This window comes from Rhagoletis pomonella, unplaced genomic scaffold (assembly GCF_013731165.1).
Source record: "Rhagoletis pomonella isolate Grant_MI unplaced genomic scaffold, Rhpom_1.0 Rhpom_scaffold_00014, whole genome shotgun sequence".
NCBI classification, from domain to species: domain Eukaryota; kingdom Metazoa; phylum Arthropoda; class Insecta; order Diptera; family Tephritidae; genus Rhagoletis; species Rhagoletis pomonella.
Window position 1 is genome coordinate 13635209 of NW_023458568.1, and position 26189 is coordinate 13661397.

Here is a 26189-nt window from a genome sequence, read left to right on the forward strand (position 1 = left end):
TTAATCAGAATCTGATAACTTTTAATATTTCCGCCCACAAGAGTGGGAGGCGTGGCAGTAGGCTTATCCTGACCATATTTCAAATTTTCTGTTTTCTGTGAAAGTAGAGCATATACAAAATTTTGTCGAAATTGGACAACGTTTACTATTTTTGTCCGCAGCTTATATGGGGACGTTACACTGTGCGGCGTAATAACAGGAATCATAATTTACACCGCGCGGTATTGAAATCATACCATACAAATCGCCCCGGTCTAATGTACATACAAACATTATGATTTCATTTGAAACATAAAGACGCAATTCTTGGGAGCATTTCTTTTTTCTCACACGTATTCATAAGACCAGTGCCAAATAGCACCATTGCATTAAACCACTCAATGTGCGCTAACGTATAAAAAATGTTATGTGAGCAACGTATATTATGTTTATATTTACACTTTCCATGCGTGTTTAAAAATTTTTATTTAACATATAAAGAAGCCTCAAACCCTCGTACTGAGTAAAATATTATTATACGCTTATTTTCTTTCGAGGATCAACCGAACGGTATTTATGTTTTAAATGTTAATTCTTCTTATTATCAACAAAAAAATGGAAACTGAAAAGATATGTTAACAAAAATTTTTCACTCAAATCCATTACAGTTTGAAAACATTTTTTAAGGAAATGACTGCTAATATCAGAACATTATTGGTTTGTTCTTGCATTGATCTATCACATATCCGGTAAAACGTTTCAGGAACTTAGGATACTCGCGCTTGTAAACGGCTCGCAAAGCGGAAGCAGGCGCCCAACCACCAGGATTGACTGCAATGAAGGAACAATTAAAAAATCGAAAATATGTGTTTCGAATTAGTAATTAAACACATTTTCGGCACTTACCAACAGAGCAATATGTGATTTTACAAGCTAATTCGTCGCGACTAAGATCATCATTTTTTGTTTTTCCAGGGGGTAAACGTGTCTGGCAGGCTAAAATTACGGTCAGAAAAATGCGAACGCATTTGCCATTTTTTGACTAGAATTTACAAAAAGAATTACCGAATTATTCAAAATGTACCTATCCATTTTTTTTAAGAAATAAACTTTAAGATATCATTCAGTCTCAAATATATCTTTTTCACTTTTATGACTTCCGAGCTCAGCAAATACGAGTATCAAAAATTTAAATCTTATGAATTGATATGTTGATCGCCGGATGAAAAGAAATAAAATACAGTTATTTGAAATTGGTGCATCGGAATTTTTAAGATACTTTTTTAATTGTATACATCGTATGTACCTACATATCTACAAAGATATCTTATATTTGCATCATGTGTTTTTCACTCCATAAAAGGCGTTTTATACATTATCGGCAGAAGTAATCGATAACGGGCAAACCAGGCCATAAGGAAATTTCACCATACGCTGTTATATTAGCGTTATACAGTGTTACCACATTCAAATATGCTCAGCTTAGAAGTTTCTAGTAGTCTTTTTCACAAGAAACACGAAACCTGTACAAAAATTTGATAACCTAAAGACAGTGTTCTGAAGGTGGCTTATAATTTTTTTGCTAATAGTTCTACGTTGCTTAATTTATAAGTGACCATCTAATCGCCTTTCATAGCAGTTATTTGCTTTTTCCCCTAGTCCGATGGCTGGCATAAGAACCTTTAAGTGGGGTTTTAATGGAAAAACTTCCGAATAAGACATCTACAAAATGTCATCGACGGACGCCAATATTGAATAAGCAAAAGCATGAATATAAAATTCTTCTGGAGGTAAGAACATTTTAAATATAGTAGTTAGCTATGATTGTATTTGATTAATATCTCTATATATCGAGAAGCAACACTAGTGAAAATGATTTATTTTGTTACTGGGTAAAAAGGTCAAAACTAACTTCCTGTTTAGAGTAATCCGTTGAGTTATTACAAACGACCCACATATCTACAGCGTCCTCATCAAGTCCATCTGTAATTTTACGCATATGTGACCAAAAAAGTGCATCCCGTTGACTGGCAGGCCATATACGTTTATGTGTTTGTAAGAAGACGAATGTGTCGGGCGAAATTTTTTCTAGAATGGTGCAGTCTTCAAGAGTGGCTACAAGTTTACGAAATAATTGTATTATATATCCCAGAAATGTAAATAGTTCCAATAACTACTCCGCACTTACTCTCCCACTCATTGCGAAACTCGGGCATGAAGAAGTAATGGCACATTTCACGTGCTGTAACCCCATTAACGCTGTGATATGCTTTCAAGGGATCCATAACTAATCCATTTACTTCTTCTTCTCGCTTGTACATTTTTATTTCACCTTCATCAGCAAATATTTGCCAACCGTTACCACCCTCACCAACTCCTTCGCGAGCATATCGCAACTGTTCACTGCAAACACGATCGATCTAAAATGAAGCCGCCAATTTTGAAAATATAATTTTGAAAAACTTAACTTGATGCTTTACATTCTTTGTGAAATTACCTCCGGCCACAGTATGTGACTTCTGGCTAATCCGCCAGTGCCGAACTCTTCTAGGCTGGGAGTGTTTCCTTCAAGCTGGACTTGATACGGTGCTTGCGCCACCGTCAAAGATTGCTGCGACTGCAACTTTAGCTTAGCGCGAAGTTGCATGTCTTCCTCGATTTTTTCCAGGCCAGTTTCAACGGCATCAAAGAACTCATCTTCGGGAAGCGTGGAATGTGGACCCTCCTAAAAAATAAAAGCTCAATTCAAAAAGGTGCTTTTATAATTGAGACACGAATTTTTCACGCAAATACATATGTAAAGCAAATTGTATGTGAAATGAATACAATTTTGGCGAGGTACAGATACCACTAAGAGGATTTCAAGCATACATGTGAAATATGTGTAAATATTGGATACATGAATGACTTTTCAAATTATATTTAAGTAATTCACAAGGTGTCGTATTATCTTATGTCCTAAAGTTTAAAGGAATCGAAATCACTAGAAAATGTTTTTGACAATGAGAAATTTTATATGACTATTATGAATCTTTCGCACCCTGCCGAAAAATTTTACGACAAATAACAATACGACATCCTTGTGAATACCTCTATTATTATTATTAATCCCAACGGTTGCCCTCCTTCCGTCATCCGAGCTAATTCCGCATGATGTACTGAAATTTGTTTTTTGCGCCGATTCACGAAAGGCAGGAATTTGTTAAGTGTCGAGATCTAAAACTATTCAGCTACAGAACCAAATTTATCAGCTGATTATTATGTATGTATTTACTAGTCAAAAAGCCTTCCCTTCGACGGGATAATCATTTTAAACGCAAAATTAGACCATGAATTATTGAATAGAGACATTGACCCAAATAACACTATGCATCATGCTTACGGTGACCATACTAACCAACGTAAAATAAAGGATATTTTTTCCCAAATAAGTTGGGAATACGTACATACAACTTATATGATAAAAGTACTTTACCCATATCGTAATTTAAATAAGATATTTACCAGTTAATTAACCGATTCCGAAAAATGAACCAAATCCTTTTCCAGGACTTCGCCATCCTTTGCTGCCAAAATGCGTTTACCATAATTCATACTGCTCGCCGAAGCCGGCACATAGTGGTTCAAAATTGGAATTTAATGTTCGTAATTCACCGGAGTCTTCATTTTAAACCAATTTTTACTAAAAAACAAAAAAAAATTATTTTGGTGAACTTTTTTTTTTTAATTTTTTCGTTTTGGGAGACCATACAATTATTTTCAACTAGTCTTTGTTATGCAATATTTATTAACTGGAACAGGAGAATATATTTTCTTCAAAATTGCCACTTTTTCTGCATTTTTCACTAAAAAATTTAATATAACCAAATAAAAATTCACAAATCAGGCTCAACTGGTCTCTTGCAAATATTATAAGCTTTCATAAAAAAAAATTACAAAAATTAAGTGACAAAAAATTAAGGCTCCAGTGAATTACGAACACGAAATGCCAGTTTTGAGCCACTGTGCAACAGGGGGTTTATTGTTCCCTTTCAGTGGAACTGGAAACTCAGCGTGCAACACGTTCCTGAGCACAACTTTCCCTGTGCTTAATAGATTGTACAAAGATTACCGAATAAATAAAAGCCCTTAGGTGGGGTGCGAAATAAACTGACGAAGGTTTTCATTATATTTTATAAGGGACATTTTTATTTTTCATATTCTGTGTCTAAAAATTTACCTCTGAAAAATACAGAGCTGATTTAAAGGACAGTTCAAGAAATAAAGGACAAAAGGCATCCTTTATTTTGAAAAAAATTATAAAGAACAGGGGGTTATAATAAAGGACTGACATTTAAAATAAAGGATGGATGGTCACCGCATGCTGTATGACACCTGTTTTTTTAGGCGGGAGAGGAAAAAGAGTGAAATACATTTTGATGCAACTAGCACCCTGCCATAACAGACAAGATAGTAATAGCTTGCAAATTTATTTTCGCGCGTTTTAGGACAGTAATGGGCAAATGTGGTTTTGTGTTTGAATGCAAAAATATCATGGCAGACTGGTTTGGCACATTAACTTTTATTAAAATACAAAATTATAAGCTCAGATTACCTTACGAGAATTTCTTTATGGGTCATTACCATACAAAGTGCTATTTCTTGTCCCCCGTTTTTAAATTATTTTATCCAAAAACGATCCACTAACAAAACTGTTTTTTTATTATTCTAAGCCGTTTTGTTTTACTTTGCGAACGGTATTTCTTTGATATATTATACCTACTCTATACTATAAAAATATTTGTTCCCGCTCAGGTTATTCGATCACAGGTTTACAAAAAAAAGTTTATGCATATTAAACCAAACCTACATATCCCTATGTTATTCGACACGCTGAATTCGAATCCGTCAGTTAGCCAGTTAGCCTCAATCACGTCAGGTTCGTTGTCATATGAAACCAAATAGGGAAAAATTCGTTGAATAAACCCGAATATTCAATACATTAGATCTGAATTTGACCTTGGGATGGCCTTGGCATGACCTCTAGATGACCTTGAGGAATCAAGGGCCCCATATTCGGATTCAGCGACAACAAAAACAAAAGTTCTTATTTTTATTTAATAAATTCTTTGTCCTATTTGACCCTCAAATGACCTCGAAGCTGACATTATGGAGGTTAACGGGCCTCGAACTCGGGTTCAGCGAGTCTAAAACCCCATATATATGAATTTTCAGGTTTATTAATGAATTTTCCTCTAATTGACCTTCAACTGACCACGAACTAAGCACAAACTTTTTTTTTTTGCAAATCTGTGTAATCAACATTAAAAAACATTTTAAACCATTAAACAATGAAAAAAATCGTAACGGTTTGTGAATGACTACCTTACGGCTCTATTCTGTATCTGTGAAAAATTCTTGTCACAGTGATTTTTACGGAAAAATATATGAAAACGCTTAAATTTGTCGGTAAAAAAAAATTTTGTCACCGATACAGAATTGGGCTATTAACTTTTATTGTTTTATTCTATTTTTGCCTCAAAAATTTTATCAGTATAAACGTATCTTGCTATTATAATATTGTCCCTACGAATTTGTTTGTTGTTTTGCTTGTCAAGTGCATTGCACTTAAGAAGCGCAAGAAGTTATTGATCTAATGACATAAGAATTAACTTAATAAAAGCTATTGTTTGGCGTTTTTAAGTGAATTTATGATTGCACCATGGTAAGTACGGCTAAATATTTCCCGCGTGTCACACAGTATTTTATGTAAAAAATAAAATAATTACCAATGTCTGTTTATTGCTTAAAGAGTTTCAATGATTTCCATGTTTTTAAATTTCCGTAAATAAGACACGGCGATTCTGGCAACTGTCAATTCACCACAGTCTTTCGAAAGCTCTTGAAAGCTCTTTACTGCCTTTCGAAAGTCTAATTGAAAGAACTGCTAAGGAGGAGGTATATGCTGATTACCTTTTGGCAAAAAGTTTATTACAAATTAAATTAAATAAAAAATACATATCTATATTTTTTGTTTTAAACCGATAAAATTAAAAAAAAAATAAAAATATGTAAAATGAAAATAAAGCGAAAATAAATAATATATATAAAATATTTTTAAAAATTAAATTTAATTTAAAAAAATATACATATATTTTTTCCTTTTAAAACAATAAAAATTAAAAAAAATGTATCAGAAAAGGAGAAAAATTTAATCAAAAAAGAAGTAGTTCCTAGATATTAAATAAAATAAAAAAAGTATTTTTTTTTAACAAAATCTTAAAATTGAAAGAAACCCAAATTGAAAAAAGCTTAAAAAATAAAATATGATCCTAAAAATTAAATCAAATAAAGAAACATATTTTACAACACTATTATCAACTTATAATGTTGCATGTCCAGACATCATTTATAGCAAAGGTATTATGGCAAAGTTTCTATACAACCTAGTCTAGATATCAAATTCGTCGGTAGGTATAATGTTAAAGACTGTAGAGCAGAGGTTCCCAAACCTTTTTTTTCTCGTAGACCCCTTTCAAAACTTTACTGGTTTCGGTGGACCCCCTGCTGCTACATTTCTAACATATTCCCAAAGATCGTCAAAAAATGTGAAGATTAGATCTAACGATGTGAATTTGCATCGCGGGTGAGTTCCAAAACTAAATTCGGAGTGGCAAAAATAAAGATAAAATATTTTCTTGTGTTCTATCTATTAAAATAACGTGATTACACTCTTGCAAGGTTTAAAAAACAGAGCTCGTAAAGTTATCCAAGTACTCTCTCGCTCTGAAGAGTTATATCTTTAAGAGCACTCCGAGCGCTACTGTTATTTACATCCTCTTCACCATAAACTCCTCATATGCTCGGATCACTCATGAATTTGCATGTGGCGTATTTGTAAAAGAGTTTTTATTTTTATCGCTCCGAGTTTTAAAAGGGATGTAAAAAACATTTATCACACATTTTTAAAACACAAAACTTGGAACAACAAAACTGCAAAGCTTTTTACGCCAAACTTTAAATTCAGAAAATTAAAATAGAGAAAAGACCGAATCTAGAAAAATCGATGACAAACAACCAAGCAAGAAGCACAAAAAGTGTTTCACCGTCTCATCCTCTTCAAGGCATGTAAGTTTATCACAGTTAAGGTCTGATTATGCATACTTCGCATAACTTCGCACAACCATTTGTACCAGTACAATAGAAATGTAACTTAAGAAAATGTAAACTCAACAGATCGCTAAGTTTTTCAAAGTGCTGCTAATTTCTGGGTAATGGAATGCATACAAAATACATACAAAGTACATAGGAAATTACAGTTTGAAGATTCTGCGAAGTTGTGCGAAGTTATGCGAAGTATGCATAATCAAACCATTAGGTGTTTGTGCCACCTGAAGTGACCAGTCAGTAGTTCTAGAAGTTTTATGCAGTCCCATCTGCTCAATGAGAGCAAAAAGCTAGATAGAACTTCTGATATTGAAGTCAGCATGAGTTTTGCCCACCCACATTCCCTCGATGCCCCCAGTCATTGCTGAGCGAAGCATTCACCAAGTTTCTGATGGTGCCTTCGATGGTCGAAGTAGGGAGTGCTATAACTGGTTCCATATCGAGGAATGCCTGGTCTAATCCAACTGTGGCCAAATGGTCAGATGTCGCATTACCAGGTACTCCCAGGTGACCTGGTACCCAGAGTAAAGCAAGCTCATTATGTTTACCAACATAATTTATTCAAAACTTGCATTGCCGAATTAGTTTGGAAGTACTTAAATAGAGGGCTGGTCAATGCCTTAAGTGCAGCTTGGTTGTCACTGCAGTCACGTAAACTCCTTCCCCTCCACCTATGTTCCACCACGTAGTCCATGGCTTTGAGTATTACAATTACCTCAGCCTGGAAGCATATTCCCCTACAGAAAAGTGAAGCTTATCTCCATTAACCTCGAAAGAGAAACCAGATCATGACCCAGAGTCAGTTTTGGAGCCATCAGTGAAGATTCGACAATGTGTGAGTCCGGTCTCCGCGATGGAATCAAACCAGCATTCAGTCTCCGGGAGCTCAACATTATAGAATCTCTTCAAAAAAGGTAATGGTGGCGTACTATCCTGTAGCATTGAGAAGACACAAGTGCTTAAATCTCTGCCGCCAGCAATTTTTGCCGCGCCCCACTCATTGTCATACCAGCATCCGGTTCTTTTTAGTCTGCAGGTGGCCTTTAGGGCTTCCCCACGTATGAAAACACAAAGTTATGGTAAGTGCAGCAGTGTGTCAAGAGCACAATACACCACTCAAAAAAATTAAAGTTCGAAACCAGATAAATCTTCGTGGACCCCCATTTACAACTCATGGACCCCCATATTTTTTTCACGTCACCGTGGACCCCCGTCGAGTCTTCCGTGGACTCCTGGGGGTCCACCTCGATCACTTTGGCAATTACTGCTCTAGAGCTTAGATTAGTCTAATAAAAAGTGAAAACTGAAAGTGCAATTTTTGAACTGCATACATTGTTCTAAAAATTTCTTATCAATGTTATTTTTTCCTTTACTTGATTAACATAACCATTATAAATGATGTTGGTTGATGAAAACCATGAATTCAATTGTATTCATTTTTACGTAAAATTGTGTAAATAATGTTCATTTGACATAAAATAACTTATCGATGTCTACATATCTATACCTACATATTTATCTACATACATAAATCGTTTAAAAGAAATGATTTATGAGGTACGCGCAACCATGTAAAATAGTTTTCTAAATTAAATAATAATTTTATACGCATGCATATGTGTATATTTACATACGTATTTAACATTTATTATATTATTTATATAACAAAAAAATAGTTTACTTAAATAGAAACTTTAGAGTTGTTATTTACGCACGTATTTATTGCGGGGGTTTGGTTTTGCTTTGTTAGTTTACATCTACACGGGAGGTTATGGTCCATTAATTTTCTTGCTAGATCTTCCCACTCAATCATCTTGTTAAAGTAATTTTGAAACCAAATGCGAAAAATCTCCCTTATTTAGTAAGCTCTTTATTGTTCTTTTCTTTTTCGTTGTAAACAAGAAGTTGCGAAATATTTCTTCTTCGCAGTTGGTAGCTTGTATTAAAAATTAAGGAACTTAATAATTATTTACCTAAATTGCACTAGATGCAGAATCTTTGATCGCAGCTACGAGCTCTCAGGGATTTTGATAGATGGCAGCATCTAGCACCTCGCATACATAGGTAAGTATATGTTTTAATCCCAACTTGCCGCTAGCGCCAAGTGGCGGGTAAAATTTATTCCGAATATTTACTAAACTTTTCTATTTAATGGCGCAAAACCATGTTACATACTTACATCGGCATGCGCGTAATATGTAAGTATGTATGTATATGTATGTAACACGGTTGATGGATACAGCGGCAGGGCAGGCGCAGGGGTATTTTATTGAAGTTGATATAAAAGCTTTGACCGCAGCATCAAGCTCTTCTCATATATATGTTCGTAAGTATATGTTTTATTCACACCTTTTCTCCAGACAAATAGGCAGGGTGCATGGCAGACGCAGGGGTATTTTATTGATGTTAATACAAAAACTTTCATCTGAGCATCAAGCACCTCCCATACATATGTACGTAAGTATATGTTTTATTCACATCATTTCTCAAGACAAAGATGCAGGGCAGGCGCAGGGGTACAGCGCTTTAATGCTAAAACTTTGGTATGAGCTTGTCTCCAGTACCGCCCGCTGGGTTTATACGTGAATGCACTATTAGTGTGCGACATGATCATAACTCAGACACAAACCTTCAACTCAGACACAAACCTGCAAAGCTTTTTGAAGTGAGTGAGATGGCAACACTGCCATCACGTCAAACAGCTGATTGTCATTCGATTAGATTTAATTGACAATAGTCAAACTGGGCAAATCATGTTTATTTATAAACGTATGTATATCTATACTGTAATGTTTTCGGACGGTACTATCTCTTACTGCCAATATAGTAGTATTACATATATGCATGCATGGGTGACTCACTGGAGTATGGATTATTAGGGTGCGACATGATTAAAATTTTGTAGGGAAAAAGTGTCCCAGAGCCGCCATATATATACTACTTTTGTATATTTAATAATTTATTTACGTCAAACAGCAGATTGTCATTCGTCACTGAACACACCAAAACGAAGAAACCAAACATACCTAACAGAGTTGCATTGTGGTTTTGACACGATTAGGCATTCAATTAATTACTAATGGAGCAATTAAGAATTGAAATTTTGTATGGGAAATCGAGTTCAATTAGGGCCTTAATCGAGTAAACTTGGAGTAAGCTCGATTAACTGTCTGTCTGAAGATAGTATTAGATTTAATTGACAATAGTCAAACTGGGCAAATCATGTTTATTTATAAACGTATGTGTTCCTTTTCTTTTGTACGTGTTTATTGATATATCTGTACTGTAATGTTTTCGGACGGTACTAGCTCTTACTGCCAATATAGGAGTATTACATATATGCATGCGTCCCACGCTTTTAATTTTCAATCTCATAAATTGTTTATAATGACTATTGCCAAAATTTCAAAATCAAAAGTTATCAAAACAAATTCTATGGGACTGAGAAATATTATTTTCTACTTTTTAGTCCATTTATAAAAGCGTTGTATATTAAAAAGTTTTTTTTTATATTATTTGTTTTCTACTTTTTATATACATATGTATGTACTAGAGCTGTTTCGAATGTGGAATTTTAGACATCCGTGAATGCGAATGCGGATGCGGATGTTTAAAAGCTAACATCCACGGATGCGGATGTCAAGTATTTTAAAGAAATAATTTAGGTGAGTAAATTAGGTGATTTAGGTAAATAAAAAATGGAAAAGTTAGTAATTTTTAGTAATGTTTTTCTTTTATTTGGTACTTGAATTTAAAAACTGGAACATTGTATTTAATCAAAAGTAAAGTTGCTGCCTTTTCGGGCCTGTTCCTTGAAAGGTCGTTAATCAAACCTGTGCCACTAAACAACTACTCGCTCGAGGCGACAAATTTGAAACTTGGAAAAATTTTAAATTATTTTCGATTGACGCTGCATCAGTTGACTTTCAATTATATTTATTTTTTTTTTTATTGCAGTGCAATAATTCCTTTTTGAGAATTGCATCGGGCTGCAAATGTCGGATGTATCCTCCTGACTTTCATCTTCACAATCTAGCATCATGGCAAGATCGTTGTTTAAACACCGTTTTTTTTTTTCAAAGAACTTTTCATTGTCATTATTTTGGTTGTTTAAAAATTTGGACAATCTTTAACGTCATTAGCGTTTTTCGATTTTAGTTGTTGTAATTCTTTTTTAATCCTTTCTTCTGTGCCTGGTTAGAAAAATGTGTGCTTATAGCGAGGTTCTAAATAGGCGGATATGGCAAATAAATTGTTATTTTCTAGGTATGAAATTTTCGAAGAAAACTCTGTTTTGAAAGTCGTGGCTGCCAGCCCAATTAGTTTAAAGTTTTGTTATTTTGTTAAAAGGCACCCCGTTTTTTATAATAATTTCAATTATTGGAATCACGGACGATGAAGGTCTCAGATCTGTTTAGTTCCCGGGTGACTTCATGAAAAGGTTCACCTGTAATTAATAGCTTGTAATTAGTTTTTTTTTATTCGTTGAGCTCGACTTTTCTTAGCTGCAGGCGGTCACAATTAATTATTAACCATAATCCATCAAATCCGTTTTGTTGTTCCATTCCGTGCATTCAATGTGCTTTGATATTTTGAGGCAAATGAATGCAAATTTTCAACATATCGTTAATATAGTATCCCTAGTAGTATTAGTAGAGCTCCCTGATAAACAAAAAATGTTCAGGTAAAAGTGTCACCGCTTTTGAAATATTAAAACTTTTTTAATTAAAAAAAAATCGTGCCTTTTTATGTATTTTCTTTAACTGCATCTACAAACAAGGCTATACTTAGTAAATTTTTTATGTAAAATACTTCCAGATAGTTGCTTCTCCATACTCAAATGCAATGTAGTTAAAATATATTAAGGAACCATTATAAAATTAGGACTATTTTGGGGATTTTTAATTTTTGATATTTTATTCCCCAACTTTGACTATCTCTGGTGCAAAAAAATGTACTGAGCTATAACTTTACATTACATAAAAAAATTGCTCATTTAATAAATATTTCAGAAAGGTACCACTCTTACTATTTCGAATAGAAAAAAAAAAAAGTTATAGCCGCTTTTGTGGGCAAAGGACTGAGACACGCTAGAATGTATTTAATAGATTTAAATTTAAGTTGCTCTTGTTACCGACCAATGACATGCTAAATAGTACAAAGGTACATTATTACCTGCTCCTGACATTATTTTATGTTACTTACCGGAATTCGGACTAGAGTCAATAACAAGGGCTATATCTATCAATATTTTTTGTGAAGGATGGGTGCAAGTGAAATAAAACATACATGAGTTGTTGGAAGAAAAATTTATTCATTTATTGATAAAAAATGCTCAAATTGGCGACCTTCTACTCTAATACAAGCTCGGCACCTTTTAAGAAAATACGCTTACAGAGATCTTAAACTCAATCGGGCTATCTCAGCAGCAGCTCCATTTATTTGTTCCCGCAAATGCTCTTTGTTTTGAATTGTTTTTGAATAAATTTTGTTTGTAGAACACGTTGAATGTGGTAGGGATGGTATTTTAAAGCTTTGTGGACTGTAGATTTTGGTATTCCAGTCCGTCTTTCCATCATTCTCCCTGAAGTAGATGGATGGAAGTTCCACTTCCTCTAGCACAACCTTACCATCTACCGTTGCACGACGTCCTGTCTCGCCGCCACGCCTTCCAGGTATGCAACCTTAAAAAAGTTAAAAATGATAGTTAAAAGAAGGATGGCTTCAAACAAGAAAGGTGTAAAAATTACTTACCATCAGATATTTCTCTATGGATGCGGGGTAATACTTCACGACCCGGATGCCAACGATTTGGGTATCGCTCTGCATAGTCTTTGAGCAGCTCTGGCATTACAGCAAGCTTCACCGTAAATTAGGTGAATATCCGCATATTCATGCGACGTATACTGCGTGTTCTCTGTCATAGTATTAATAACACGATGTTCGAAGGGTCCAATTTCACAAAATCCTCTTTCATTATTTCCGGTAATTAACACAAAATAATGTCAGGAGAAAGTAATAATGTACCTTTGTACTATTTAGCATGTCATTGGTCGGTAACAAGACCAACTTAAATTTAAATCTATTAAATATATTCTAGCGTGCCTCAGTCCTTTACCCACAAAAGCGGCTATAACTGTTTTTTCTATTCGAAATAGAAGAGTGGCACCTTTCTGGAATATTTATTAAATGAGCAATTTTTTTATGTAATGTAAAGTTATAGCTCAGTACATTTTTTTTCACCAGAGATAGTCAAAGATGGGGAAGAAAATATCAAAAAGTTACAAATCCCAATATAGTCCTAATTTTATAATGGTTCCTTAATATATTTTAACTACATTGCATTTGAGTATAGAGAAGCAACTATCTGAAAGTATTTTACATTAAAAATTTGCTAAGTATAGCCTTATTTGTAGATGCAGTTAAAAAGCACGATTTTTTTTTTATTAAAAAAAAAATTTAATATTTCAAAAACGGTGACACTTTTACCTGAAAAATTTTTGCTTATCAGGGAGCTCACCACCCCACCTGCCTTCTCCTCAAGTTTGGCAGGTTACTTCTGGGACACCCTGTATATTAAATTCGCCTTCAATTGATTCTTATTTGATTTCTGAACTTGGCTGTCAACATTTTCACATTCCATTTTATTTTTATTTCCCTGCGTGCAAATTTCGACAATTATCACAAAATTAAAAGTAATGTTATTGTTTTCGAGCACACAGAGGAGTATTTGTATCAGGGTTGTTGCGAATATTTTTCCGAAACAAAAGTCCTTTCCGCCTAATAAACAAACCTGTCCAAATTAAACAAATTTGGTATCATATGAAAGAAGACTGAAATAGCTTTTAACCAGAAATAGTGAACGACCTCTATTTATATTTTTTTATAACTTAATACTAAAGAAATGCATATACCTGACACAAGATTTGTTTTATGGTAATTAATTAAAATTTTTTATTGAAATATTTTTCAATATGTGGCTTTCTTCGTTTAAACATTTCAGTTTAAAGCTATTTAAATCCTCTTTCATTTGATACCAAACTTGTTTAATTTGGATAAGCGGTTTGTTTATTATCCGGAAAGAACTTTTATTTCGAACTAATATTCGCAACAACCCTGATTTGTATAGTAAAACCGGTCAAAATTATTTGGTGTGTTTTTCTGCTAAGTAATAAAAGAAAACACGGAACTTAATCATAAGAAGCCGTTTTATGAAAAATAATACAGGTTTACAAAAAAAAAGCTTATGCATATTAAACAAAACCTATATATCCCTATGTTATTCGACACGCTGAATGCGAATCCGAAGTCCCTTAGTCTCCACCACGTCAGGTTCGTGGTCAGTTGAAGGTCGAGTAGGGAAAAATTCATTGACCTGAAAATTCATATACATAATGTTTTACATTCGCTGAACCCGAATCCGAGGTCCGTTAACCTCCATAATGTCAGCTTCGAGGTCATTTAAAGGTCAAATAGGACATAAAATTTATTCAATAAAAATTAAAAAAAAATAATTGTTTTTGTTGTCACTGAAACCGAGTATGGAGGTCCCTTGATTCCTCGAGGTCATCTGGAGCTCATGCTAAGGTCATCCCAAGGTCAAATTCCGATGAATTTTATTGAATTTTCAGGTTTATTCAATGAATTTTTCCCTACTTGACCTTCAAATGACCACGAACCTGACGTGATGGAGGCTAACGGACCTCGGATTCGCATTCAGTATGTCGAATAACATAGGGATATAGAGGTTTGGTTTAATATGCATACACTTTTTTTTTTGTAAACCTGTGTAATTATTACACTTTTCCAAGAAAAAGTAGAAGAGAAAACTGGCGATGCATCCAGTTTTTTCAAAAGACCTTTGACGAATAATTTTTAATAGTTACATAATTCTTACCTAATTAAAGATTAACTTTTACCGCACGAATAGTCGATTCTCTTTATAGCTAGATGTTGAACATTTCCGCTGGAAATACATATTGAAGGATCTTAGTCTTTGACTTTAAATTACAAAAGAATCGGGACGTACGGGGACAGTTTTAGGGCCGGTTGTTCAATGTCTGATTAGCACAAATCGGAGGTAGAAGCTCCGGTTAAACACAACGACTGCTTTATCGATCACATGTTTTATGCATGATGTCGAAACCGTCGATAATGATGTTTAACCGGGAAGTAAAGGGTGAATACACCAAAACTGCGAAACTTAAAAATTACTACCAGAAACAAACTAGAAGGCTTTGAAATTATTTTTTTTTGTATTATATAACTTGGAAGTTTAGATGTTATTAAAATGTTAAAATATTAGTTATTATTTGCTCCATATGCAAGTGATCGGTATTTACATCGCACACGCGCCATCATGTTCTGCACGACTGCATCAGCGACTTCACGCGATGCGCACAACTACTTTGTTTTGCACTCTTCAATATTTTTCACTGCTTCACCTATTTTCTTCAAGATTCCTTTGACAATTGACCAATATTCCCCAATAGGACGTGGCTCTGGGCTATTGGGTGGATTGCAGTCGTGAGGTACAAAATTGATGTTATTTGCATTATACCACGGCAATGTGTCCTTGGCATAGTGTCAGCTTTCCATGTCCGCCTAGAACAGTGGCCTTATCAACCTTATCTGTTGATAAATGACAGAATACGCCTTTCGAGGCACTCATCCCGATAAACTTGATCATTCATTGTCCCGGATGGGAAAAAAGGGCTGCTCTTACGGTCACAGGAACAAATAGCTTGCCAAACCATGTAGTTTTTTGGAAATTTGGACTTCATTTTCAGCTTACAACTTTCAGGGGCATCTTGACGACTTGCAGCAGTATAAAAATCTTGACCTGCAATATATTTTGAATTTTTATAGCAGTAGGTTTCGTAGTCCATAACAATGCCGTTGTTTTTAATTTAGAATTCATACAACTTCCGAATGCAGGATTTCCCTGTAACATTCTACTTTGCGCCTCGGTCTGGCGCTGTTTGAGCTATAGAACATCTCAATGAAGCTTTCCGCTTTACCTTTTATACGAAAAACTGCTATCTCCGTACGGATTTTGTAACATAACGCGACAAAACCTTCGGATCTCGCGAAAACGCACTGATGACCTGCCGAGCACTGTTTTTATCACTTTGACCATGCTAACTTCCGCTCCCTGGTTTTCTCGTAACTGCCAGGCCTTATTTGTACCGATTAAAACCCTGAAAACTGTCGAATAGTGCAATCTTTAATTTTTTAGCAATTTTACGTGTACTTAAGGCCGGATCATTTATAAACTCGTGCATAATGGTTTGTCTCGTTTCTAACTCGGTTGCCATTTTTAACTCAACTAGGAATCAAATTCAAATGAAATTTCTTCTACGTCCAACTAAGGTCATGGTCAGCTTATGGTATTTTAATTTCAAAAAATTTAATTCGTTTTGGGTAAGTTATAAGCTTCCCAAAGTGTCGCAGTTTTGGTGTGTTCACCCTTTAGTGATAACCGGACATTGAACAATCGGCCACTAAAGTAGCATATCCAAAAAATTGCATTCAATTTGTGATTTTGTGTGCCAGAAATATGTTTTATCAGTGTTATTTCCCAATATTCGCATTCGCAAACGCTCCGCATTGATTATTGCGAATGCAAAAGCGAATGCGAATGTTAAAATTAATGCGGAAGCTCCGCGGTTGCGAATGCGAATATTCGCAACAACCCCGGTATGTAAGTACATTCATACGAGCACCAATTAATTTCATTTAAAGAAATGGCGTGTCGTCCATTTGCGCTGTAGCGTACGTAGTGCATAGGGCGACATCTACCTCTCAACTAGGGTTGCCAAATTTTCTATGCACGAAATCAGTACTTTAGACTTTTTCACATTAAAAAATCAGTACTTTTCAGTACATTTTTGTTCAAAGCAAAATTATGAATGTAACAGATAATACATTAAATCGCCAGAGTACTTGTTTTTAACAATATTTTGATATATAGATAAAATGTAGTTCATAAAAAAATAAAAGTGTTATTCATTTTAACATGACAATAAATTATTTTATATTTATGACATTTTTGAATAGCAATAATGAGATCATTTCCATATACATTGTCTAAATAGTCAAATAATTCTATACATTTCATTTTAAAATTGCTTTTAATATGAAGTTATCTCTCTCTCAGTGGCTTCGTTGGTGTGTGGTATTGACAAAAATACAAAATTATGTACATATTTTTTCAAATTGTGGAAAAGTACCACTATTTAAGGACTTCATCTATAATTCTACATGGCTTAAATTCATTTTTTCAACTACGGAAAGACTAAGAATTCGCTAAAAAGAGTATCTTACTCTATGTCTTGTATGCAAAACTCTTTCACAATGTCAGTAAATTGTGAAAAAAGAGTTGTAAGTTATAGGCAAAAGCCATTCGAATATTCAAATTTGTTGTTATTAAACTGAAAGTTATTTTCGAGATAACTAGCAACACTCGACAAAAACCATCAGCCTTCTTTTTAAATAATTTAAGCTCCACCATATTATCGCAACTGGTACGTAACGACCTGGCGATATGCCCATAAAACGATTGAACTTTTGGTTGTATTAACTTCTTGGGCATATGAAACATTATCTGTAATATGTCAACTATAATTAAATTATTTTTTTCTTACTTTTTAACTTTTTACATTACAACGTTATGTAAAAACCTTAAGAAAATCCTAAAGTATTTGGGGTATTCACAACGGTGTCGTATTTTTGCATGTCGTAAACTTTAAATACCTAATGAATATATTAAGAGGGTTCACAAAGTACCACCAAAGTGATTTTATGAATTTTCGCAGTGTTAAAAAATAGTTGGTTGTGGTTTTAAGTTCTCTAAACATTTATTTAAGCTTTTAAAGTTTACGGCATACAACAATACGACACTTACGACACCGTTGTGAATCCTCCAATTGTGTTTGAATTGAAAATTCAGTACAAATCAGTACAAATTTTGAAAAATCAGGGCATTAGCGTACTGATTGAAGAAATTAATAAAATCAGTACAAGAGTTCAAAAATCAGCACCGTACTGATAAAATCAGTATGTCTGGCAACCGTACTCTCAACCGACGAGGTTGATGTCTAGATTTTTTATAGGAACTTTGCAAAGCAAAGGTTTTATAGCTGTCTGGACACACAACATTGCAAGTGACTGAACAGACAACATTGCATGTGTCTGGACTACGGTTGCCAGACATACTGATTTTATCAGTACAGTACTGATTTTTCAACTTTCGTACTGATTTTATTCATTCCTTCAATCAGTACGCTAATGTCCTGATTTTTTTAAATTTGTACTGATTTTTAATACTTTACGATTTGCTTAAGATTTTTACATTACGTTGGAACTTTCTTAAAATTTACTGTAAAAAGGAAGAAGAAAATAATTTAACTATAGTTGACATGTTTTAGGTAATGTTTGATATGCACAAGAAATTAATACAAAAGAGCAATCGTTTTATGGGCATATTGCGGATAATTACCTACCAGTTGCGATAGTATAATTTATTTAAAAAAAGGGCTGACGTTCTTTGTCGAGTGTTGTTAGTTATCTCGAAAATAACTTTCAGTTTAATAACAACAAATTTAAATAACTGAATGGCTTTTCCAACAACTTACAATTCGTTTTTCTCAATTTACTGACTCAATTTAGAGACTCTTTTTGGCGAATTCTTAGTCTTTCAACGTTTTTGCGCAGTTGAAAAAGTAATTTAAGCCATGTGGAAATAAGGATGCAGTCCTTAAATAGAGGTATCTTTCCACAGTTTGAAAAAATATGTAATTTTGTTTTTTTTTTTCAATACCACGCAGCGTTGCCACAGACAAATTTTTTTCCTACCATAACCAACCAAAACCTACCAAACATTTTTTTGAGTTTTATTATTTGTTTTCAATGTCAAATTTTTTAAAAACATAGTTAACATAAACTAGTAAAACTAAAACACAACTAGATTAATATAAAAACAAATTAACGGCGTACAACGATTCATTTTACTGTACAGACTTATCCATATGTACATATGTCTCTTTACACATACATACATATCGTCACTAGATACGAATAACGACGCGAGCTCAAAAGTTGATAGCGAAAAAAGAGGCGTAAAAAAATTTCGGCGAAGATAGACTCTTAACATAGGTGAGGGCAAATAAAGCCGCGTTAACCTCTTTGACAGCGAAGAAAGACCCATAAACTTATGTCCACGGTCAACTATATTTTCGAGTGCAGCAGTATTCCCCAGAACTCCCCAAAGAGTTTTTCCGAGCTCTTTATTCGTGTATAGTGACGATATTATTATTATTACGTCGAAGATACCCGCGCTGCGACCTAAGACGATATATTGTGCTAAATCAAAATTGTAATCACTCCAACCTTAGGCTGTTTAAAAAGCTCAGCACTTTGGATGAGGCCATGTTCCAAATTTTAGATGGAGAAGGCAATCGTTCTCCAAGGTGTATCAATCTACGATTCATGCTTCGTGGAAAGGCACATAGAATATACTCTAGGGTTTCTTTCACCAGCCGACAAACCCTACAGTCCGTCTCTACAGAAAGACCCATTTAATTAAAACCGTACGTTAACTTGCAGTGTGCTGTCAGGTTGCCAGTAAGAGTTCTAAGTTCAAGGTGTCTTTTGGAGTTCCTGCTGTCTTATTCCATTTGACTTCCGCCAGTAGGCAGCAATTTGAGATTATTCCCAGCTAGCTCCTAAGTAGGTCTGCAGTGTATCCTTTAGATGTACCACAGAAAGGCTAGGGACCATGCAAACGCATTTGGGCTTCACGCTTTGCGAGACAGTCAGCCCTTTCGTTGCCTTCAAACCCTTCATGCGTGACGCTATTGTGGGCTCGCAGGTGGTTCAAGAGTTCACAAGCCTTGATGCCGTTTTAAAAGACTGTAAGACCTTTAACGCTGCCTCAATGTCCGGCATAATATTTATTCTGGCCTCATTTGCCTTCTACGATGACATTCGCGAACACAGACTTCGATTGGGAAGACTTCCGCCTGAAATATGGTTGAGTACGATCCCACTGGCAGACTTTTCTGGAATCTTGGTCCAAGTACGCCATAAATTATATCGCTACCTAAAGGTGCAAAGGTGCCAAGTCCATTTTTTTTTTCAAAGTTTAGTTTTTGATGCAGAATGACAGGTAATACGAAACTACATCGATTTTTCGTCTCTCCAGAAAAATTTCTAAAAATGGACTTGGCACCTTTTCACCCTTAGGTCACGATATATGGATGTCCGTATTGCATATTGGCAATAATAAATTATACGTTTGTACTTAGGAATCAGGTATAGCCATTATACGAACGCACCGGTGAAATATTTGTGTAAAAAAGGTTGCTAAAATATTTGGAGATACGTACATATTTTCTATTTTTCGCAAATAACTATTACTCATTGTCCCGAAACCTACCAAAATCCAATCAAGCCTACCAAATTACCAAATGGAAAAAACCTACCAGTTTTGGTAGGAAAAGCCCATGTTTGGCAACACTGATACCACGTTCAAACGAAGCAGCTGAGAGGAACTTACTTAAGTATAAATTTTGCTTCCTAGCGAAAAAACAGAAACCGACTTCTAATTAAAATTTTAGAAAGTGAACTGCAAATTAAAAGTAATACTAAAATATAAAGTTTAGAGTTCTTTGGCTATTAAAACACTGAAAGTGGAAATGATCTCATTATTGCTATTAAAAAATGGCATATACATTACTTAAAACATGTATATAAAATAATTTATTGGCCCCTGTGTACAATGATATTATAAAGGTATTTCGTATTACATGTTAATGTGTGTACTCATATTAAAATGAATAACATTTTTATTTCTTATAAACAACATGCTATTTATATACCAAGATATTATCAAAAACAAATACTCTGGCATTTTAAAGTATTATCTGCTACTTACATTCATAATTCTGCTTGGAATAAAAGTGTACTGAAAAGTACTGATTTTTACAGAATGAAATAGTCTAATGTACTGATTTCGTGCCAAAAAAATCTGGCAACCCTAGTCTGGACACAAAACATTGCAAGTTAATAACAGCGTTGTAAAAAAACCATCGATAGTGGGGGAAATTGGAAAACATCGATACTATCGATAGTGCCATCGATTGTTTTCCAGCTCTAACTTGCAGTGAAAAGAGAACAGAAGACTATGCAAGCAAAATGTTGTTTTCTCACGTTTAGTATATACATACATACATATGTACATGCATACATGTAGCAGCTATTAATTTCATTTAAAGAAATGGCGCGTCGTCCATTTCCTCTGTAGCGTATGTTGTGCATATTTTTAGGCGCAATATTTAACTTCTTCTGGCGGGGCGACATCTAGAGTGTATGTTTTTTATAGGATGCCTACAACGAGATTGATATCTAGACTTTGCCATAAATAGCTTTGGTATATTTATAGTATAAATGGTAGTCTCGACATACAACATTGCAAGTTGATAAAAGCGTTGTAAAAAAAAAATAAAAATAAAAATGAAGGTCTTGGATATTGCATCTAGCTGTAATTTAGAGTATTTGCGCTAGTTTATTTAACAAAAAATAGCCAAAGCGCAAATTGTAGCAAAATGATATTAAAAGAATGAAAGCATTTCAAAGCTTACAAGTAAGCGGCAGTGTATAATAATATAATATTTTGTATAGATTTCGGGAATGCACTTTTGCAGCCCATTCAAAAGTGCAAGCTGTAAGTGACTGCAAAATATCGTTGATTTTTGGAATTTTTTTTTCTTTTTTTGCTACGGATTTTATTCAAATGAAAATTTTGTCGAGCATACTTTGTATGGAAGAAAATGCAAACAAAACTGCAATATTTAATTTTTTTCTAAAAAGGGTAATTATGGAGTAAACTTCTGCGCAATTCCATTTAAACGGCCTAAATATACTTTCCCTCCTTTACTCTCATCGTTCGGGTCAAGTGTGAGTAAGCATAACCCAGTTTCTGTAAGCGTAAGTAAACTACCGATCAATAGCAAGACGCGTAGAGTATTTACTTTGCCTTCCGCAACTACTGCGAGTAAAAGGTTTTTGCAAGTAGAGTACTCTACTGGTAGTACTTGAGTATTTTCGAAGAAAACATACATTTGTGTTATCTGAATAAAACTAATTACAGGAATGTAGTGGAGCGATGAAGAGAGCGACGAGCAAAACGTGCTTTCAACTAAAATGCTGATATACATACCTAAGTACATATGTATTAGGGCGGGTCGATTTAAAAATCGCTCATTGCTCTGTGAAAATCGTATTCTAGGGATCAAAATAAGAAACTTTGCCGAAGGAACCATACCTCTAAAACGAATTCTGATGTCCCCCAATTTGGGTCGAACTTTTGGGTAGGGGCAAATTTTGAAAAATCCCACTTTGACCCATTTAGAGTGCTCCAATCGAGTCCAAATGTATGACCGACCCCCACTAACTTTGGACGGCCGATCCACCCATGCCAGTGGCACACCCCCTGGAACTCCCCTGGCGGGTTCCCCATACAATCATTTCAAAAAATCACCATTTTTGGCCTTTACATGAAAAAATCAGCTAAATGGCTATGTTTTTTCTTTATTTTTATTTATTTATTTATAATAATATTTATTATTTATTTATAATAATATCTATTTTTTCTCTTAAGAAATTTATTTAGTCAGAACATATGTAAATGAAAAAATTAATTTAAATGAGTTATAGAAAAGAAACTAAAAAAAAATTATTGTTTGAAGTCTTTTTTACTTTCAAGTCTGGGCAATTTCGCACGGCTCTCTAATGTCGTCGCCATAACAGCCTCTACATTTTCCGGTATAACCCGTTTGGAAACGCTAGCTAGCAATTGAACATGTCGTTCCGTTCCTTGTATGTGTGATGGAATTTTTTGATCATTAAACGGTGGATCATCTTGATTTAAATATTCTTTCAATGTATCGTACGGAATGCTTCGCGTGAATGGTGGTTCAAATACGATATTTATATCATTCAAATTGATCATTTCCGTATAGCTTGTGCAATTAAAGTTTATATCTAGTTTTTTATAAACTCTAAGTTCCATTGGCTCGTCAAAATCGGTTCGATAGCGTAGAATTTTCTTGATGGCACAGTCGCGCTTTTCTTTGCTATCATCAAACAACATTGATAACAAGATATTTTCCGAATGCGCAAAATAAGAATTATCTTTAATTACTTGATTGACAATTTTGCGTAAACGAGGTTCTAGAAATCGTGACCAACCAATGAACTTGAAAAATAATGCACTGCCGTACACGACAGAGCTGTAATACTTGATATTGAAGTACATGGGCACATAACATTTAATTATAAATTCAACCAGAATTCTTAAATTTGCATCTGGATTTTCCGTTGTCACATATAATCGCAATAATCTAGCGGCCTTGGTGAGCCACCGAGAATGTACAATTTTCCCTGGTTTGATGTTAGCCAGATCCACCGGAACCACGGCGCTAGAAATTGCATGGGCCATGTCGTATAAGTACTTCGAATCGGTGGAAAATTCAATTTTTTCTGGAGCAGGGGGCATATTTTGGAACTCAATTTTCTGGAAGCCGTCCACCACCTGAAAATGTATAATAAAATAATTAAAAATGGTTGACAATTATAATAAATGAGTGATAGCAATAACTTACCGGAAGAGTTTCACAAGTTTCGATTTGACGGCTCAGTTTTCCGGTTGCCGATCTTGGTCCAGTGCTGGTTGATTTATGCAAAGCCTCAAACAAATGCCGAAACGGAAGTTCGTTGAAGTGTAGAAGGCAAACGAACCAATGCAATGGTCTTTTTAACAGCAATTCGAATCGTCGTATAATTCCAACGTGTGGGCCAGTGTTTGTTGGCTCACCGTCAGTGCATATTCCAATTAATGCATCCAGTGATATATTTTTATCGTTGAAAAAACCATTTAATTTGGTTGTTTTGTATTCAGCGGTTTCATGTTCCAGTCTTACGTAACCAATCAATTCAGAATTGGGTTCTCTCAAAATAACAAGATGAGGTTCTTTCACCATCCTAGTATGATACTTCTCATCAATTTTATCTATCGTTAAAGTATCATCTTTTCTGCCATCGAATGAAAACGCTAACAAATTGGTATCATCTAACCGTTTGCGAAGCACTTCTTGACTGCATTTCTCTTTTTCTCTGCGAACTTTCGATTTATCCATGATGAGAGGTTTCCCATGCTTATCTTTAATTTTAAAATCTTGCAAAAGAGTTGTTCCCAATGCTGATGCTACTCTGTCAGGCACACCAAATCTGTCACATACCAAGGCAAAGTTAAAACAATCGTATCTCTCTGTGTATTGTGAACTTGTGCTTCTATCCATATCTTCTTGAACCGGTGGCGGTGCGTATGTTGAATCATCGGGATCTTGGTATGTTGGCATTGATGACATAGACGTTGCTCCTTGCTCTTCAGTTTCCATCACAAATGCATCCATTGTTAGTCTTCTCTAATTATGTTGATCGTGCATGAACTCTTTGAGGCGTTCGGGAACCCAGCCGCATGCACATGGAGCTGCCTTCAAATCGCATTTACATGTTCCAATGTAAAAAATTGTTTCCAGAGATTTTACATACTCTGTAAATTGTTGGGTGTTGTTTCTTCTCTTGATTTGCTCTTGATACTTGTCAAGCAATTTATTCAATTTATTAAATACACTTTTTTTCAGCATTATCTCCATACCAAGTTTTTCCCTAATTCCAATCAACTTATCTTGTACTTGAATAGTGAATGATTTATGGGAAAACTTTTTTTGTTCTGTTTTAGCACGTTCGCTTAAGTAAAAATAATATCTCAAGATATCCAGATGGGTTGGTAAATTAAGATCAGTTAAATCAGTAGACACACCAAAAACAGTAACATCATGCTTGGGTATATGACTCATTGGGTTTTCGATAGTTGTTGATGTAGTTGCTTCATCTTGCGGTGTAGAGGATGGTGGATTCATTGTAAACTTTTTGATTTGGAATGGTCACTTCACTTATTATTTTTTTTGAAATATTTTTTTATCTGAAATTAGCACTTCACACTTTGAGTTCTTCACAACGACTTAATGCATTCACAAAAACTGTTGCGTTATATATGGTCTACGAGACGAGGTAATAAGAATGAAATGGTAATTTCAATTCTACCTGCTGTGTCTTGTGGTGGCTTAAAAAAAACAACACAAGCAATTTTACGATCTGCAATTGTGTCACAGTGATACCTTCATTGTTTAAAAGGGTTGCGGTGCATTCCAGTGATACCTTAATTGTTAAAATGGTTGCAAAAAACGCGCATTTCTTAAGAAGGTGCCTTAAAATACCCACAAAAAGGGTTGTAAAAACAACCTTCATTTCTTAAGTAGGTGCTATAAAAAAACTACACAAGTAAGTTTACGACATGCAGCTGTGTCTTAAAAAACGCGCACAAGCAATTTTCAATTGTGCAATTGTGTCACAGTGATACCTTCATTTTTTAAAACGGTTGAATAAAAAACCCACACAACTATGTTTACGACATGCAAATGCATCACAGTGATGCCTTGGTTTTAAAAGGGTTGTAAAAACGCTAATTTCTAATAATTTTTTTAATTTCTTTTCTATTACTAAGTTAAATTCATTTTTTCATTTACATATGTTCTGACTAAATAAATTTCTAAAGAGAAAAATAAACTCCAAAAAGAAAAAACATAACCATTTCGCTGATTTTTTCATGTAAAGTGCAAAACCGGCGATTTTTTGAAATGTTTGTATGGTGAACCCCCAGGGGGGTTCCAGGGGGTGTGCTACTGGCATCGGTGGGTCGGGCCTCCAAAGTTAGTGGGGGTAGGTCATACATTTGGACTCGATTGGAGCACTCTAAATGGGTCAAAGTGGGATTCTTCAAAATTTGCCCCTACCCAAAAGTTCGACCCAAATTGGGGGACATCAGAATTCGTTTTAGAGGTATGGTTCCTTCGGCAAAGTTTCTTATTTTGATCCCTAGAATATGATTTTCACAGAGCAATGGGCGATTTTTTTGCCTCCCCACAAATCGACCCGGCCTA

The 26189-nt window shown here is 34.7% G+C and overlaps 1 protein-coding gene across 3 annotated transcripts in view; it reads right to left on the minus strand.

Annotated features, from left to right (window-relative positions):
* Positions 1 to 409: 409 nt before the first annotated feature.
* LOC118749250 (ceramide transfer protein) overlaps positions 410 to 26189 on the minus strand; it is a 112930-nt gene continuing 87150 nt past the window's right edge. For all 3 annotated transcript variants that reach the window (XM_036484048.1, XM_036484050.1, XM_036484049.1), the window contains 5 exons: positions 2477 to 2704; positions 2168 to 2399; positions 1892 to 2094; positions 886 to 1021; positions 410 to 810 (listed from right to left, as the gene is read on the minus strand). In XM_036484048.1, coding sequence (XP_036339941.1) covers positions 683 to 810; positions 886 to 1021; positions 1892 to 2094; positions 2168 to 2399; positions 2477 to 2704 — 927 coding nt within the window. In that variant the 3' untranslated portion in view covers positions 410 to 682. The remainder of the gene's footprint in view (positions 811 to 885; positions 1022 to 1891; positions 2095 to 2167; positions 2400 to 2476; positions 2705 to 26189) is intronic.